The sequence below is a fragment of the Pteronotus mesoamericanus genome, unplaced genomic scaffold (assembly GCF_021234165.1).
Source record: "Pteronotus mesoamericanus isolate MK-2021 breed Mesoamerican mustached bat unplaced genomic scaffold, CSHL_Meso_final contig_347, whole genome shotgun sequence".
NCBI classification, from domain to species: Eukaryota; Metazoa; Chordata; class Mammalia; order Chiroptera; family Mormoopidae; genus Pteronotus; species Pteronotus mesoamericanus.
This window is the reverse complement of record NW_026555137.1, coordinates 56,723-73,816: the sequence shown is the minus strand read 5'-3', so window position 1 is coordinate 73,816 and position 17,094 is coordinate 56,723. Positions and strand designations below refer to the sequence as shown.

General features: G+C 69.2%; 2 protein-coding genes across 2 annotated transcripts; both read right to left on the bottom strand.

Annotated features, from left to right (window-relative positions):
- Positions 1 to 67: 67 nt before the first annotated feature.
- Positions 68 to 7,568, bottom strand: MYBPH (myosin binding protein H). Its single transcript, XM_054576496.1, has 11 exons — positions 7,193 to 7,568; positions 6,960 to 7,094; positions 6,199 to 6,366; positions 3,975 to 4,063; positions 3,468 to 3,663; positions 3,155 to 3,294; positions 2,503 to 2,662; positions 1,321 to 1,457; positions 1,021 to 1,207; positions 707 to 759; positions 68 to 316 (listed from the first exon to the last, which is right to left on the bottom strand). The coding sequence occupies exons 1-10, from the start codon at positions 7,401 to 7,403 to the stop codon at positions 743 to 745; spliced, it is 1,440 nt and encodes a 479-aa protein (XP_054432471.1). The 5' UTR covers positions 7,404 to 7,568; the 3' UTR covers positions 68 to 316; positions 707 to 742.
- A 2,297-nt stretch (positions 7,569 to 9,865) lies between these two features.
- On the bottom strand, positions 9,866 to 15,126 carry CHI3L1 (chitinase 3 like 1). Its single transcript, XM_054576489.1, has 10 exons — positions 15,072 to 15,126; positions 14,824 to 14,853; positions 14,042 to 14,243; positions 13,582 to 13,638; positions 12,799 to 12,949; positions 12,158 to 12,279; positions 11,205 to 11,328; positions 10,616 to 10,798; positions 10,199 to 10,315; positions 9,866 to 10,009 (listed from the first exon to the last, which is right to left on the bottom strand). The coding sequence occupies exons 1-10, from the start codon at positions 15,097 to 15,099 to the stop codon at positions 9,866 to 9,868; spliced, it is 1,158 nt and encodes a 385-aa protein (XP_054432464.1). The 5' UTR covers positions 15,100 to 15,126.
- Positions 15,127 to 17,094: the final 1,968 nt, after the last annotated feature.

Genomic DNA, 17,094 nt, shown 5'->3' with positions numbered 1-17,094 from the left:
CAGGCCCCCTCGCAGGGACGCGGCGCCGCCCCCGTGGCGACAAGGAAAACTGCTGCAGAGGCCCGGCTGAGACACATACACCTTTATTTGAGCGCTTCGCACCCGGCGTGCGGCTCCTCGCCGGCCCTGGCCAGGGGCCCGGGAAGCCTGTCCTGAGCCCACCAGGCCCCTCCAGGGTCCTGGACTCCAGCCCCGGGGCGGGGGGAGGCTGGGCTGGTGCCAGGGAGCAGAGCCGTCAGCTGTCGCTTTGGAAGTGGGGGTCCGGGGCGTCCATGGAGCGTGATGTGGGGCCTGGTGGCCCTGAGGCCTGCAGCACCTGGCGGAGAACATGCTCCGTGAGCTCGGGTTGAGGGGGAGCAGCCCCTCTTTGCCTCCCCGGGTCTGAGCCCTGCCCGCGCCCTCCGCACCAGAGCCTTAGGGGACCTGCGCCGGGAAGGCAGGGGAGGCGGTTGGCCCCACTTTCCTGACAGAATACAGGTCCAGGACGATGCCCTGGGCCAAGGGCATTCAGGGCCAGGGCCAGGCCGTCCAGCGAATCGCTGCCCTCCCGGCCCCACCAGCACGGCCCTGCCGGCCAGCAGCTCCCTCATGTCCCTGGGCGCCCTGAGACCGTGTGTGACGCAGGCCTGTGCCCGAGCTGACGGTCACCTCCCTGCCCGCCCCCTCTGCCCAGGACGCGGCACGCGGGGCAGGCCCGGCCCGTTACCTTTGTCCTCGCCTCGGCCTCCGCCGGCGGCGCCTTTCAGTGTGTGGCTGAGGCTGGGGGAGAGGCGCCTGTTAGAGCTGGGGGTGGGGGGCCCGCTGGAGACCAGGAGGGGCTCGCGGCTGCAGCCGAGGGGACGCCCGCTCCTCCGCCCACCCTGGGCTGCCCTCCCACGGCCGGGCCGCGGTGGTTGCGCTGCCCCTTGGCCCTGCCTTACCTCCCAAGGCTCAGCCTCCTCTCGCCCAGCAGGAGAGGAGGGGCGTCTGCCGCTCCGCCCCTGGCGGGTCCCTGAGGAGAGAATGCCCTCCAACCCTCACCTTTGACCTCCAGCCGGCAGTCCACGGACGCCTCCCCCAGCATGTTGATGGCCTTGCAGGTGTAGACCCCGGCGTCAAAGGGGCTGGGTTTCCGGATCTCCAGGGTGTAGACGCCTTGCTCAGAGAAGGCACGGTATTTCGGGTCCCCCTGGATGTCCATGTTGTTTTTCATCCAGATGATCTTGGGCTGGGGACATGTCACAGGGGAGCTGGGAAGGCCGTGGGCTGGGCCGGGGCCTCCAAAGCCACCTTCAGGCTCTGGCGAGACGCCCGTCCGATTCCTCAGCCCGCTGCCCTCACCTTGGGGGAAGCGCGGACGCTGCAGGAGAGCTGGGTGCTGTAGCCGGGCGTGGTGGTGTGGTCGACCAGCGGCTGGGTGAACGACGGGGCTTCGGAGAAGTCTCTCGCAACAAACTTTTTAAGTTTGGCAGCCGTGTCTGGGTTCGGGGAGAGAACGTGGCGAATCTGAGGTTACAGGAGGGGCCCTTCTCCTACAGGAATCGCTGAGCTCCCACCCAGGCCTCGCCGTGGCTCTCCGGGTGGCGCGCCGACGGCCTGCGGGAGGATCGTGGCCTCTATAAAGGCCCGGAGACAGCCTGTCTCATCCCGCCCTTCCTCTGGGGCTCCGCCGGGGACCCCAGGCTCCTGGGGTCTTTGGGCAGCCAGGCCTGGCCGGTGGGCGGGCACTGAGAGACAGGAAGCCTCGAAGGGGCCAGGATGATTGAGACCAGGGAGGGGGGCAGAGAGAAGGCGGGACGAGAGCAGAGGGAGGAGACGGTCTCGGCTGGCGCGGGGACCAGCCGCCCGGAGACGCCGCGTGTCGTTTCTGCTCGTCTTGGGAGATCTGACTGGCTTTTCTCTTTTGAACAAAAATTTCTCCTAATTCCGTGCCACTCAGGCTGGTGTTAGAAAGGGTGTGCCTTCCGGAGCCCGCGCGGGCGCCGCGCCGGGGAGGCCCTGGAGCTCGCAGGCGGCCGGCGAGGGAGCGTGGGACTTCACACTGAGGCGAGGGGCCGTGCCCCGGGGGGAGACCGTGAGTGCCCGTGTCTCCTGTCCAGCTCCGTGGAGCCGTCTTAGGGCTGGGAGCCCTGCGCTACCAACACGCTGGCCAGTCCACCGTTCACAGCGCCCTTCAGACCGGTCCCCTGGGACACTGCACGGGAGACCCAGTGGCGGCTCTGACGTCAGCAGCCACACAGCAGCTTTAGAATAAAGACACAGCGTCCCAGGGCCGGTCCTCTGGGCGAGGGGCGTTCTGCGTGCTGGTTAACTCGGTCGGCCCCCCCCGCCTGTCTCTGAGGGTGCGCGTCGTGGCGTGTGGATGTGTGCACAGCGCACACGGGTCGGGCAGGGCGGCGCTGCCCGGGGAGGAGCCCTCGGGGGGCAGCCGGCACGCGAAGGAGAAGCTGGACGTGGGGTGGGGACAGAGGGTCAGCCTGCTGGGCCCGGTCGCCCCCAGCCCAGGCCCAGGCCCGGACCCACCTGCCTTCTGGATGTGGGCCAGCTCCTTGGTGACCGCGGCCGAGGCGCTGAGTCCACACAGGTTTTCCGAAAAGACCCGGAAGGAGTACGAGTTGCCCATGACGAGGTCGGAGACGGTGCAGGAGGTTGGGTGGTAGCGCTCCAGCACCGTGAACCATTGCTGCGGGGCGGCCCGGTCACCCGTGCGCTCAGCAGCCCCCCCCCCCCACCGCACACCCCGCTGCTCCCGCCTGCCGGGCCCTCGCGTCCGGCCTCGGGCCCCAGGGCCCTCAGTGACCTCTCTGGGGTCCCTTCTCGTGCCTCATACCCAAAGTGTAGCCCGAGGACCAGCAAACGCAGAATCAGCCAGCAACCTCTGAGACCTCAGCCCAGGCCCTGAACCTGCTGAACTACAGCCTTCGTTCCTAGCAAGAGTCCCAGGCGATTCAGAGGCTCGTGAAATTTCCAGAAGCTCCCGTTGGAGCTTAGAGGGCCTCAGAGAGCACCCCCTCCCTGCGGCCACCCCTGCAGCCCTCGGGAGGAAACTGAGGCCCAGAGACCAGAGCAGTGCCCTGAGGCTGCGGGCGCAGGCCAGCAGTGGCCTGGAACGGAGGCCCCGGGCTGCTGCGGGCTGTGCGTCCCCGCCCCGCGCCCGCCCTCCGCGGAGCCTCACCCCGGTCCTTCTGTCCGCCTTCTGCACCGTGTAGCCCAGGAGCTCCGTGTTGCCCGTGTCCTGGGGCGGCGTCCACTCCAGGGCAGCGTTGCAGCCCCAGACGTCCAGGAGCCGGATGCTGCTGGGGGGGCCAGGCTTCTCTGCGGGACCAGGTGTCAGGGGCTGAGGTGGGGGCTGGGCTCGCCACAGATCCCCGCGCCCAAGGCTGCCTCCTGTCTCACGCTACCGGTCTGACCATGCGGGCATCTGCTCTGGAGGCAGGCGGCGGGGTCCCCAGGCCCCTGTGAGGCCCCTGCCTCCCCAGTCTGCGTACCAATGACCAGGATGTGGATGGTGGCCCGGGCCTCCAGGCTGTCCAGCCGCACGGTGAGCTCGTAGCAGCCCGAGTCGGAGCGCTGGGCCGAGCGGACGAAGAGGATGGAGTCCTTGTCCCCGGTGTGCACGCTTGCCCGCTGGTTGTCCAGGGCCTGGCCATTGTGGGTCCACGAGGCCTGAGGCTTGGGGCTCCCCTGCGAGGGAGGAGCCCCCAGAGGGTGTGAGCAGGTGGCTGGCCCCACAGCTGCCCTGTCCGGGGGTCTCTGGAGCTGTGTCTGGGGTGCTGCCCCCCCGCCCCGCCTTCCCAGGACGGGCGGCGGGGGCCACAGCCGCAGGGCTGCCCAGACCCGACCCCGCCCATCTGCAGGCTGGACGGTGTGCGTGACGGAGCGGGGCGGCCCCAGGCCGACGCCCAGGGGACCCTGCCATTTCCTGGGGCCTCCGACGTCCTCAGGTGGGGCCCTGGCCCCTACCTGTGCTTGGGCCCCCGGCGGGAGACACACACCTGGAAGGGGATCTGCAGGTTGATCGTCTCCCCCACCTCGCGGACGTAGGTTTGACGGAGGTGGCGGGGCACACGGATCTTGGGGGGCTCTGCATCAAAGTGAGAGTCTCCGCTCAGCACAGCAGCGGGGCTGCTGATCGGCGCGGGCTGCTGGGTGTGTTCCGGGCCACCTCCTTGTGGGGAGCGTGGAGCTCCCTCCCGAGGGGCCCACGGCCGCCTAGGCCTTTGGGGACGACGAGCCAGGAGGCCGCCGAGAGCAGGGCCTCTGTGGCCTGAGCGGGGAGCCCCCAGCTTCCTGAGGCCCCAGGACCCCACCAGGCTGGGGTTTGCTTGCAGCCGCAGGGTCCGGGGCTTCCAACGTCGGGGACCTGCACCTGCCGGCCTGCATCCCCGGATGGGGGCGAAGCCCCGGCCTCCCAGTCCGCCTGCTCCACCCCCACTGGCCCGGCACCTTCCGAGGAGCCCCCGGGAGACCTGAGTGCCTGGTGCTCTGTCTCCGGGTCACTTGGAGGCTCAGGCTGTTCCCTTTCCCACCCCCGTTCAGTCCGGCAGGGGGACGGGCTTCCTGAAGCTGACTCCAGCCCCCGCGAGGACAGGACATCGTGGGCCTGCGGCGCCTCCCCAGGTGCCACCCGGAAGCCACTGGGGATTGCCAGGGAGGCGGCGGCAGCCGCGGCCGGTCGCCCCTGGCGGGGGAGGCGGTGGTGGTGACTGAGGCTTCTCCATGCAGACAGGTGGCCGCAGCTGGTGGCTTCCAAGGCGGAGGGACAGAGACAGCGAGAAGGAACACTGTGTCTCCGAGGATTAGTTGTGTGGGCATTGGGCTCTGGGAGCCTCGGGGAGGAATGCTTGGCAGCTGCAGGTGGCCAAGGAGGGACAGCTGAGCAGCCGAGGAACCTGGGCCGGCCCCGCCCTGCCCTGCCCCAAGGCGGGCCTGGCTGGTCCCTGCCGGTTCACAGTTTCCCCTCTCTTCTCTCCAGGAAATCCCCTGTCCGCTGCCAGAGGAATCCTGATGGAGTGGTGGGTGCCGAGTCTGCCTGTCAGCGTTGGGCTTTGGCGGAGAGGCCGGCCCTGGCTGCCTCTCCGGCCCGAGCGCCCTGGGCCGCGGGGAAGCTGCAGGGCCCCCGCCAGGAGGCCTTCGGTCCACGTGAGGCCATGTCTCGCCCAGGCTGAAAGGCTGGGAATGTGCTCGGGTTCTGGGAACCTCAGAGGCGGCACCTGGTCCCGCGTGGGTCGGGTTCTGGGCTGGGTCTCTTCTGGGGGGTCCCCGAGTCCTTGTACCGGCCTCTCGGAGGCTCCCCGTGGGCCTCACATCGCGCAGGCCCTGGAGCCGAGACGCGTGTCCTGGAATCCGGCCTCGACTCCTGTGGCTGTGAAACCCCCCCCTTTCTGGAGGCCTTGCCCACACTGTGGGTCCCCCTGTGGGGCTTGAGGTGTGGAGCAGGGATGAAGGTGGAGAAGGCCGCAGGCCACATGCTGGCCTGGGTCCCCCTCACTGGGGCCCTGGGCCATCCCCAGAGACCTTGGATTAGGACAGATGACTCACTGCCATTAACAGACTGAAACCTGACCGGCCCTGGGAGGGAGCACCCCGCAAATAGAAGTTGCAGCCGCGGCGCAGGTCCCCGGCGCGGTGCTGCCCTCTGGGGCCGGAGGGAGCCTTGCCCGCCTTCCCAGGGCCCTTGTCTTCCTCCCACCAGAGACACGGCGGGACACGTCTCTGTCCCCAGGCCACGTGAAGTGAGCGGACAACAGGCAGCGATGAGTGTCCGTGGCCAACGGGGTGGGGGGGGCGGGAGGATCAGATGGGAGGAAGGACGGAATGACTGCGTCGCAGATGAACTGGGGGGCTTGAGCTTCACTCTGGGGGTCAGGAAGCCCCCCGTGCTCGGGGCTGGACGCCTCAGGGGAACGGCTTCTTGCACCTCCCGAGGCCCCTTGCTGCTGAGCAGCCTGGAACTGTTTTCCTTTCAGAACCTTTATTCTACTTCACAATAAGCTGCTCTGAGAACTGTGCAGCTGGGGGTTACAGATAAGTGTCTATGGATGTGTGTGGTGGCTGAGGCGGAGCCTGGGACTCCTGGGGGGGCGCGTGGCAGCCTGCGGCTCGTGCGCCGTGGCGGGGGATGGGGCGGCGGCCCTGTGCCCTCGGCCCTTGGCCTCAGCGTCTCCGTCCTTCAGATGAGGCGGCTGGTGAGGGCTGGGGCAGGAGGCGGGAGTTTACCTGTGATCTCTCGGATGTGCACGGGCCGGTCCAGCTCGGCGGGCGGCCCGGCCCCCGCGGAACTCACGGCGGCCACGCGCAGGAAGAACTTGTCCCCCAGGGCCAGGTTCCGCAGGGTCTGCTGGGTCACCATCATGGGCCGGGCGTTCACGGGCACCCACTCTGCGGCTGGGGGCAGAGGCTGTGAGGGCCGGCTTGGGGCCATGGGCACCTTCCCCCGGGGCTTCCCTTGGCCTGGGATCAGAGACGCGGACCACCCTCCCTGGGCCTGTTTCCCTCCCTCCTCATCCCTGCCTCTCATTTTGAAATGGCATTCAAGACACCAGACGTTAGGGCCCTGGACGGGCAGCCGGAGGTGTGGCTGCTGAAGCTCAGGGAGCGGGGACGCGTTTGCCAAGTCGCACAGAAGGTAGGGTCCACGGCAGAGCCCAGGCTGCCCTTGGCTGCCCTGGACTGGACGAGAGGACTTCGCCCCCTTTCTCCTCATGGTCCCTGACGTTCCCCCCGCCCCCCCCCCCGGGCCTTCTGAGGTGGGACCCCTCCCTCGCTCTGCTCAGAGCAAGGCCCAGCGTCCCCTCTTCTGGGCTGCCACTCGGGTCCCTGGAGCTGGAGGACGGGCACCGCCTCAGGCCACTCGGACGCCCCCTGCCGCCACGCCCTCTGAGTGTCTCCTGGGCTGAGCCGCAGCAGCCACATCTGGGGGCTTGTCCCTGCCCCCCCCGCCGCCCCGGGGGGCAGGCAGGGCCTCTCCCAGCGCTCACCTCCCTCCCTGCGGAGCTCCAGCAGGTAGCCCTGGAGCCCCAGCCTGCCCAGCCTCTCCGGGGGCTCCCAGCTCACGGTCACTGAGCTGTCGCTCACGTCCTCCACGGTCAGCAGCAGCGGGGCGCTGGGCAGGTCTGTGGGGGGGGAGTGCGCGGAGGGGGTGTGTGGCCAGGGGCCCCTTGCCCTCGGGCCGTGTCCCCCTCCCTCCTTTGCCCGCCCCACCTCTCGTCACCTTCGCTTGGAGGGGCAGGTTTCGGGGCCGCAGGGGCAGGTTCGGGGGCCGCAGGGGCAGGCGCCGGAGGGGCTGCCGCGGGAGCCTGCCCTTCCCCCATCTTCTCGGACGCTGCCCCTTCCTCTGCGGGCTCTGTGGGCGCCTGGGCCACCTCGGCAGTGCTCTCCTCGGGGCCAGAGGCAGGGGCCTCCGAGGCGGCTTTTCCCGTCATTGCCAGCTGGCGGGGGTCCCGCTGGGGTGCGCAGAGGTTGGCAGGGGAGGGTCCGGGCCTCCAGGGTGCCCGGACACCCAGGCCCGGGCTTATATAGGCAGGGGCTGCCCCACCCCCAGCCAAATGATTCCCAGCTGTGGGGTCAGGTCAGGTGCGGGGGACTGGGGGACGGGGAGGCGCCCAGGCCAGGAATAGCTCCGGGGGAGGGGCCGCGGGGTCCCTTGAGGAGCATGCTGCCTCGTCCGTCACCCCGGCTGGCTCTCTGCAGTCAGGGGGCCGGTGCCCAGATGGGAGGAAGGCACAGATGGGTGAGAGGGGACGCTGCCAGGAGCCTGTGCCAGGGACCGGGACAGTGGGAACGAGAGGTCCATCTGGAGGGCGAGCCCGGACCAGGCTGGGCCCGGACCGCCTGAGGCGGCCCTCGCTGGGTAGCTGTGCCCTGGCCCTCCGCTTCCCGGGATCTCCCTGGGGCCGATGGCGGCTGAGGGCCCTAGAGACCAGGGGGCCAGGACTCCAGGGTGGGGCTGGGGAGGGCCTTTTAGGGGTGGGACCAGGGAAGGGGTCTAAGGCCCTGGTTCCTGCCTCCTTGGAGGGTCGTGGCAAGGGCCTGTCTGGACCCCCGCGTCCCCGACTACAGAGCCCAGGGCCACAGGCCCCTAGCCCTTGGGGTGGGGCCTGGCCAGCAGGGCAGGTGTGGACGGGGCCGGGGGAAGCCGGCGATGACCCTCCAAAGAAGGGCCCGGGGGGCATTTGCGGTAGAGGAGAGGAGGCTCAAGGGTCCCCCCACCCCGCTGCTGGGGGTGGAAGTGGGGGCGCTCCTTCGGGGGAAGTGAGACGGGGTCCGCTGTGCAGCGCAGCACGTGCACCCCCAGGACCCTGTGGCGACGCCCCAGGAGCCCTCGGGGACGGCTCCCGCGCCCGGGGACGGGCCACCCCCCCGCATCCCCGCAGGGGAAGAGCCGCCTCCGTGGAGTGTGTTGGCACCTGTGCGGCAGAAGGGGCGGCACCTTCCACATCAAAGGCAAACGCAGCTTCTCCGCGGGGGGCCGGGGGGGCGGCCCCTGGGCAGGGTTTCAGGACCTGAATGACCTCTCACTTCCTGTCTTGGGTGCCGGTTACACAAGTGTTCACTGTACAGCAATTCTTTAAATTAAAGAAATGCGTTCTGTGCCAGCTTTAGGACGTGTGGTATAGCCCGGAATTTGGAAGAAATGCACCTGTGATTTCTTTAGGGTCCGCAGCCCCAGGCACGGCCGGCCGCCCCCTGGGCGGGGCCTCGGGAGCGTGGCCCCTCTCACCCCTGGCCGCCCTTGCTGGGCAGGGCCTGCGGGGCCTCGGTGCCCTGCCGGGCAGGGGCGGGTCCTGGAGGCCCGATCCCCACCCTGCCCTCTGAGTCTGCAGCTATAAGCGAACGTGACGAACGGCAGAGCCCTGAGTCAGCCCTGCCGAGCCGTCCCAGTCGGGGAAGGGTGGCCCCGAGGGCCTGGGGCGGAGGGGTGGCTGCCCTGGGGGGCTCACGGCCCCCTGCTTTCAAAGGCCCTTGGGTGGTGGGGTGGGCAGTAGCCTGGGGCTCGGGAATGCTCGGCCCCACTGGCCAGCGGTGGAATGTCACGTCCCCCTGAGGCGCTGGCCAGGCCCCCACTCTCTTTGCCTTTGGCCAGGCCGTGACCTTGGGACCAGCTGCACCTGCCCAGCTTCAGCGGGTTCAGATTTCAGGGCGGCCAGTAGGTGTTCCCTCCCTGCACCTCAAACGTGCCTCCCAAACCACCAGGCCAGGTCGCAGAATCCAAACTTCCGGGAGCCCATGAACGAAGCCCTGGGTTCCGACTTGCCTCTGGACTCCCTTGGGCACCGGGCGAGCCCACCCCCCTCCCGGTGCCACCTACCAGGTGTCCCCCGCCCGCCTGTGCGAGGAGCCTTGGCCTCCACTCCTTAGGCCTGGGCGCGTCCCAGGGGAGAAAGGAGGGGCGGGGGCTGATGCTGGCCCCCTCTGGGGACTCCCTGGGTCCCCTGCTGCAGGCCCGGGGGGGCCCCCCGCCAGGGGGAGAGGAGCTGGTGGGCCTCGGGGAGAGACAAACGGGGGCGCATCCCACACCCCGAAGCTCTGGCGCTTTATTGGGCAGCTGCGGAGCAAGGGAGGGCGATGCCAGGACGATGGGGCTCAGGGTGGAAGGCGGGCGTGGGGAGGGCGGGTCGCCACCTCCGGGACAGAGCCGGGCGGCGAGGGGGCTGGGCGTGGGGTCTCCGAGCGCTTTTGCTCATCGGCCGTGGGGGCTGCGCCACGTCTGACACTGTGGGTCCCCAGCTCCCACTGCCCACAGCCACCTGCGTGTCCTCGTAGCTGAGCTCAGAGCCGCGGCCTCTGTGTGGGCCCCGGGAAGGAGCCGGGGTCTGGCAGGGCAGGCAGCCGCCCCAGGGCAGCGGGAGGGGCGCCCCGGCCGTGTGCGCCGAGGGGCAGGGCGCTACGCCGCCGCCGCGAGGGCGTCCTTGATGGCGCTTGTGAGCGGGAAGGGCAGGTTCTGGCCGCAGAAGGTGCCCCGGAAGTCGTCCAGGTCCAGGGCCCACACCATGGCGCCAGCCAGCGCCTTGTCCCTCAGGTACCGCACCTGGCAGTGGGGGGCGCAGAGGGCAGGGCTGGGGTGGGGGTGGAGCCTGCCACCGGGTCCCTTGGGCTGGGGTCGGGGGGGCACTCCCCGGTCACGCTGCCCTGCCCTGGAGCAGGAGGCCCACGGGCTGCGGGGAGTGTGTCCTCCTCCCGCCTCCCCCTCCTCCCCTGGGAGGAGCTGGGGACCCACCTTGGTTCGGACGCTCTCCTGGTCGTCGTACCCCACCCACTGGTTGCCCTTGGTGGCATAGGGGACCTGCTGGCCGGGGAGTCTGTGCACCATGGCTCCTCGGAGGAAGTCGCAGACCTGAGCCGCGGGCAGGGTGGGGTACGGGCGCTGAGCTGAGGCTGCAGGTCCCGGGGGGGGGTCCTCGGCCCCTCCCAGGCCCCCCCCCCCACTGCCTATGTAAGTCCGATGTAAGTGTCCCCAAGCTGTGTGGCCCCAGGCTGCACGGAGCACCCCAGGACTGGGGGCCAGAGGCAGACGGGGTGCGCCCCCCCATCCTGATGGGCTGGTCCCCGGAATGTTATTTTTATTCCCGGAAGAGCAGAAGGGGGTGGGGTAGAGCCCGCCTTGCCCAGGAGCTCGTCTGCCCCCAGAACGCACCTCATAGTAGGCCAGCATCCCTTCCTCCCTGGTGAACCGGCCCGGTGCCCCCGGCCCGGAGCTGGGGGCCCCCACGCCTGTCTCTGAGGAGGCCAGCGTGAAGCTCTTCCCAAAGGCGGGGATGCCCATCAGCAGCTTCCCAGCCGGGACGCCCAGCCTCAGCACGTAGCCCACGGCGTAGTCCTGGGGGGCCGGAGGCAGAGGAGCGGTTGCCTTGGGAAGGCCGCTCTGCCCCCGTGCGTCCCTGGGCTCCTACCCCTCCAGGGGCCCATCGCCTGGGTCTGAGGGGCACCCCGCACTTTCATTCTCAAAGGGCCTCGCAGGCACAGGGAGGGGGCGTCACAGTTTGACAGCTGCAGAAATCGGGGGCCAGCTCAGGTCCAAGGCGCGCGCACGGCAGGTCCAGGCCCAGCCGGCCTCTCCTCCGCCCGCTGCCTGCGCAGCCCTCTGGGGCCCGTCGGGGCGTCCCTGGACCTCGGGCTCAGTGTCCTCGTCTGTGACGCGGGCCCGTCACCCCCGCCCGGCAGGCTGACTGAGGGGTGGAGGGCGGCGCGAGAGGCCGGCAGGACCCGCCCCGCCCCTGACTCACAGCGTTGCTGAACCTGTCGGCACTGGCCACCCCCTGGCCGCGGAACAGGGGGCTGTGGTGCCCGGTGCCCTGGTGCCAGGCTCCGTGGAAGTCGTACGTCATGAGGCTGACGAAGTCCAGGTGTCTGTGGGAGAGGAGGTGGAGGGCCAGGTGGGCGCTGGAGAAGCTCCTGGCCTTGCGACCGCCAGCCCCGTGGGGTGGGGGCCGGCAGGCAGGTAGCTCAGAGACAGGCCACCCTCCCACACCCCCCGACGCCCCGGGACCTGCTGCCCCGCCTGCTGGACCCTCCAGCCCAGCATGCTCGTCCTGCTGAGAGCAGAGGAAGCGTCGTGCGCAGACAGCCTGTGAGCGGGCCGCAGGACAGAGGGCAGCGGACCTGCGGCCATCCGCCTGAGGGAGGGGCTGCCGGCGGCCTCGGGACCGGGTGCCTCAGGTGTTGGGCGAAGAGGTCTGAGGGTTCCCTCCTTCCCACCCTCCCCATGGTCAGCTTCAGCTCCAAGCCTCCATCCCCTCGAAGTCGTAAGGAGAGCGCTAAAGTCTTGGTGGAGGGCCCTTGTTCTGCAGCCCTGGCTTCCTGAGACCCGCGCTATCAGGCCAGCAGGCCGCTGGGGGCGGGGCGGCAGCTCCTTCCCACTCGGGGGGCGGGCTGAGGGGCAGGGGGACCCCTCTGCGGGTGTCCTGGCTGCCTGGAAAGGGACGGCACCCTCACGGTGCTGGCTGGCCGGTCTGACAGCTTCCCCTCTTTGTTTCTGTTTCCCCAGATGCCTGCACGGCAACTGCGCACGCTGCTCAGCGCAGGACCCCAGGCGAAAAAGGACAGACAGGGATCATGATGCCCAGGGACGCACGGGGCCGCTGAGGCACGGAGAGGGAGAGTAGCCTCCTCAGGGTCACGCGCCCCTGCCTGGAGGTCCGGCTTCCGGGCCACGGGGAGGGCGGGGTGGGGCACTCACTGGGCCAGCTGGGCAACGTCGTAGCCTCTGTCCAGGGCCACCTTCCCGGCAGACACCGCGGCGCTGAGGAGCAGCCGCCCCGGGCCCTTCCGGGCTTCCTGCACAAACTTGGCCTTCATTTCCTGGGGGGGAGAGAGGCGGGCGAGTGGAAGGGGTCCCGGCAGTGGGGGAGCCCCGGAGGAGGCCGGCTCTGAGCACCCCCCGCCTGCCCCATGGGGGCCCTGTCCTTGGGCTCGCGCGCCCTTCCCCGCAGCCCCTGCGCCCCCGCCCTGGAGGCGAGACCCCGGGGGCTTCAGCTGGCGCTGAAAGAAGCTGGGCCCCTGCTGCCTGCTCTGTCACAGCCGGTGCACGAGGCCGCAGACCTCGAGGGGCTGCGCGGCTGCTGGGGACGCCTGGAGGTGCCTGGGCTGCCCCCAGATGTGGCTGGGTGTCCCCAGTGCTGTGCACTGCTTTGGGGTGGCACAGCGGACAGTGACACCCCGCTGCCTGGGTGGTGACGTGTGGGTGCTCTTCCCGATGACCTTCTGCTTCTCAGGGCCCCGCCCCGCTGCCCCCCGCGGCCACAGGGCGTCTCCCCGCTCTGCGGTGTCTCAGACTCGGCCTGCGCCCCCTCCTGCGCCCGCCCCAGAGCCGACCAGCACCTTGAGCAGAGTGGTGAGATGCCGCTTGTCCCTCCGGCCAGGGTAGAGCCAGGCTAGGTCCAGCCCGTCGAAGCCGTGGGTCCGCAGGAACGGCGGCACCGATCTGATGAACGTCTTGCGGCGCTGGCTGTTGGAGGCTATTTTGGAAAACCTAGGACCAAAATCACCCCAGGAGAGCGCTTAGCCCTGAAATGCTGGGGCGGTGGCCCCCTGTGCCACGAGGATCGGGGAGCCCGTGCCCCACACTGCGGCAGACCCGGCCATTGCAGGCCCACGTCCGAGCCTGTGCTTCAGCGCCGGGCGCTCCTGGTTTCCAGGCCGCGTGCAGACGCCCGCTCCGCACGGACTGTGCCCTGAGACTCAGCTGTCCCGCCTGCGGACTGGCGGCAGGCGCAGCATCTCAGTGCCGCCGGGAGGCCTGCCTCTGGCAACGGCCGGGATGGAGCCCGACGCTCAGCCACCGCTCCGGACGCGGGGGCCGTGACCCGGCCGCTCCCGCCCCCGGTGCCCTCCAGGATCTCCACCCCCCTTTGTGCATCCACCGACGGGCCCCCCAGAACCCTCTGTTCTCAGGGTGAGAGGCCACGGAAAGGCGCCAGGAGGCCCTCTGCCAGCTGCCGAGTGACGCCCGGCCAGGCCTGGTGCCCTGCGGCTCCGGGTCTCGGTCGTGCCCGAGGCCCCTGTGGCTGAGCAGCCGGGGGCCCGTGACCCTCAGGCCGCGGTTGAGGGGCTGCCTATGCCTCCTCTCTCCTGCCCTGTCACCCTCTGTGGAGCAGGCCCTACCTTTGGGAACCGAAGTTCCATCCTCCGACAGACAAGAGGGTCTTCAGGTTGGGGTTCCTGTGAGGCACAAGGAGGCGGGGGGCAGGGGGCAAGGGCGCTGTGACACTGGTCCCCATGTTTTGTCTCTAAGGTCCTTCCAGCCCTGAGATTCAGTCTCTAAGACTGAGGTTTGCTGCCCATTTTTGGGCCCCACCCCCAGTGGGGAAGCCAGGAGTTGGAAAAACAGACTCGCAAGCAACTCGCCTGCCCCGGGAGAGACGCCCTCCCGGACGGCGGCTTCCCTGTGCTGCAGCCGCCTGGTCCCAGCCCCGCGCCTCCCGGCTCCCGCCCTCACCGCCTCCTCCCACCGCAGAGGCCTCGACTCCCGCGCAGAGGCCGGTGCGGGTGGCGCTCACCCGTGCGCGGGCGGCTGTGCAGCCAGCCCTCCCCCTGCCTCTGCCCCCGCCAGCCCGGGCCCCACCTGATTTTGAGTGCGTTCAGTGTGTCGTAGAGCGTCACGTCGTTCCACTCCCAGGTGTCGATCTCGTCGTTGCTGATGTTGGCGAAGCTGTAGATGATGTGGGTGCAGAGGAAGGGATCGATGGCGTCTGGGAAGCAGCTGCCGGCACCCTCGCGGTACTGGGACCAGCTGGTGTAGTAGCAGACCAGTTTGTACGCAGCACCTGCAGGAGACATTGGGTGGGGCCTGGGCCAGGGTCCCGCGGGGGACACTCTCACTGAGCCCTGAGCCGAGCACCAGGGGGCGCGGTGAGTCACAAATCCACACGCAGCTCCGGACCGACGAAGAGGGTGGAGGCAGGACCTGCTCAGGTGAGGAAGGCCTCCAGGAGGCTGAGGAGGAGGAGGGAGCAGCCCCGGCAGCCAGTGCGGGAGAGGCTGGCCCTCAGGGGACCCTTCTGGTGGGGGGCCCCCCCCGGACCCGCAGCCCATGAAGGCCAACCTGCCCCCTCCTGGGCACAGTGCCCGGGGGCCAGGAAGCCCTTCCTCCCAGCGCCCCTGCTGCCAGGGAACCTCTCCCGCCTCCCTGGCTCCGTAGGGAGAGCGGGGGGTGTCACTCATCCATGTGGTCACTGGGTTCCCCTCAGCCTTCGCTGAACCCGGAAATACTTTTATTTTGAAAAATTTCAAATATACAGAAAATAAACATCAAAATCCTTATACTTTCTTTTAACAAATGTCAATATTTCTGAGCCATTGGGGTTGCCAAAGATCCCGGAGGGGCGCCCCCCCCCCCCAACTTACAGCTCTGGAGGGTCAGCAGGAGCAGCAGGCCTGAGGGGAGAGCGCGGGTCAGACCCTGCCGGCCGCTGCGCGCCCTCCGCTCCCCGACCCCCCGCGGGCAGCCCCCACCTCCAGCCCCTGCCCCCACCCCCACCCCCCGCCGCCCCCGCGGGTCCAGGCCCCTCCGTGCAGTGGGCTGGGGGCGGCCGGGCCCTGCACCGGGAGTGCCCGCAGCCCAGCCCCGCGACCCGGGCACGCCGCCCTCGGACCCGTGCGGGACGCCGCGGAGGGGCGCATGGCGTGGCCTCTTCTCGCGTTCCTGGTGCCCAGCGGCCCTGCAGAGCCCCCTCCCGGGGCCACACTTCCTTTTATACTGTCCCTCTCCGCTCCCCTGTGCCCCAAACCACCCCATTTATGGGAACTGAGCTGTCCGCGAAGGAACTGCCGGGCGGGCGGTGGGCCCCAGGGAGGGTTGGGAAACCCTGGAGAGTTTCGAAAACTCGGGCCAGGCCTTCAGGAGGCACCTGAGCCGCCACGGTGACGGCCCGCGGTGGCCCGGCCGCACTTCCGCACACCCCCTGCAGCGCCCCGCACTGCCGGCCCCCCCCCCCCGCCCACCCCCCAGGCCCATTCCCCCAGGGCTTCATCGCCAGCCCTCGCCCAGTCCCTCGGCCGGGCTGCAACGGGCCGCGCTCCCTGTTGCGCAACCGGCCGCGCCCAGCAGGCCGCTCCTTCTTCCTGCCCGGCAGCCCCGCAGCCCCTGCCTGACCTGCTCTCCCCTCAAAGTCGCCCTCCTCCGCGGCCGTTTCCGCTCGGCCTGAGAGCGAAGGCCGTTCAGCCACTGCCGTGCTGATCACCTACAGGGAGAGTCGGGCTGGAGTGGGAAACCCCCGGGAGCTTCTGAAATGCCGCGGGGGGACCCGCAGAGCCGCTGCTTCAGGGCCAGGGCAGGGCGGGCGCCCCGGCCCCCAGGGGCAGGCTCCCTCTGGTGCTTTGGAAACGTCACGCCCATCCAGATGCCCCCGACCCCTCGTCGCTCCTAGGAAGAGGCAGAAGCTTCGTGCTGAGGCTCCGCGTGGGTCGGCCCAGTCTTTGGCCAAGAGCCAGGACAGCCCCATCCTCTGGCAGCTGTAAATGAACGAATAGGCAGAAGCGAGAAGCTTGGAGCAGCAGGAGCCGGAATTAGGTCAAAGGGCTCCTCAGCAAAGTGCCTTTATTTTCCCAACAACCTCAGGTCGTCACCGGATGTCGCCCCGAACTTCCCACTGCTTTTGGCGCGCCTCTCCCCTCCCCTCCCGTCGGCTCCCCGTACTGTGCGTGCGTCCGGAGTCCCCTTCGCAAACACCAAAGGGCCAGGGCTCCTTCCCTGAAGGGGCCGGACTCCTGTGCGAGGCGATTGGCACAACGACCGTCCATGAGGACCTCGCCTCGTCCCCTGGGGGCCGGGGGGACTGGGCCTCCTCTAAGCTCTGAGGGGGGTCTCACAAAGCAGCAGCAGCAAACTTTTCCTGTTTTTAAGAAAACATGGCTGATTTCCACTCTCTCCTTCGTTAGAGATGATCTCGCGGGCTCGGGTTGGCCTGACCCTTGCCGTTCTGGACCCTCCCACAGGGGACTCAAGGACAAACGGCCAAGACACCCCGGGCCCGCCTTGGGCTGGCCACGGTCCCAGGGCTCAGCAGCCCTCGGCCTCCTGCCGCGCGGGCCCCGCCCGCTCCCTGTCCTGCGTTTCCTCTCCAGGGCTCTGTGCCCACCTTTCACTCTCCTGTCAGTATCGGCGAAGGCCTCACGCCCCTCGCAAGCCAATGAGGTGGCCACAGGGCCACGGATTCTGGCAGGTCAGGGACGAAGGGGCCGCTCAGGGCAGAGCACGGGAGCTTCATGTTTGCGTCACTTCCTGTGATGAAAGGACAGCGAATTTGAGTTGTCCCCTGGGCAGTTCACAGCGGGAGGGGCTGGAAGACGCGTCTGTAGTTTCGGGTCCCCAAACCCGGGGCACGGCCCGGCCCGCGGGGGGGCCACGGGCCTCAGGAAGAAAAGGGGTTTTGGAAGGCAGCCTCACAGGGGGCTGTGGCTACAAGCTCCTCATTGGTCAGGTCTGGGGGTCGTCACGCCCCAGGCACGTGACGTCTCCTCAAAGGTTTACGTGCGTCTTAGGCAGGCCTTGCCCATCGCCCTGCTGCTTCTGTGCGTGTGGGTGAGCACAGCTTCCTAAGGGGCCATGAGCAGGAGAAGGAGGAGCGGGAGGGGTAGGAACGAGCCTAACCGCGCTCAGGAAAGCCCGTAGCCCCG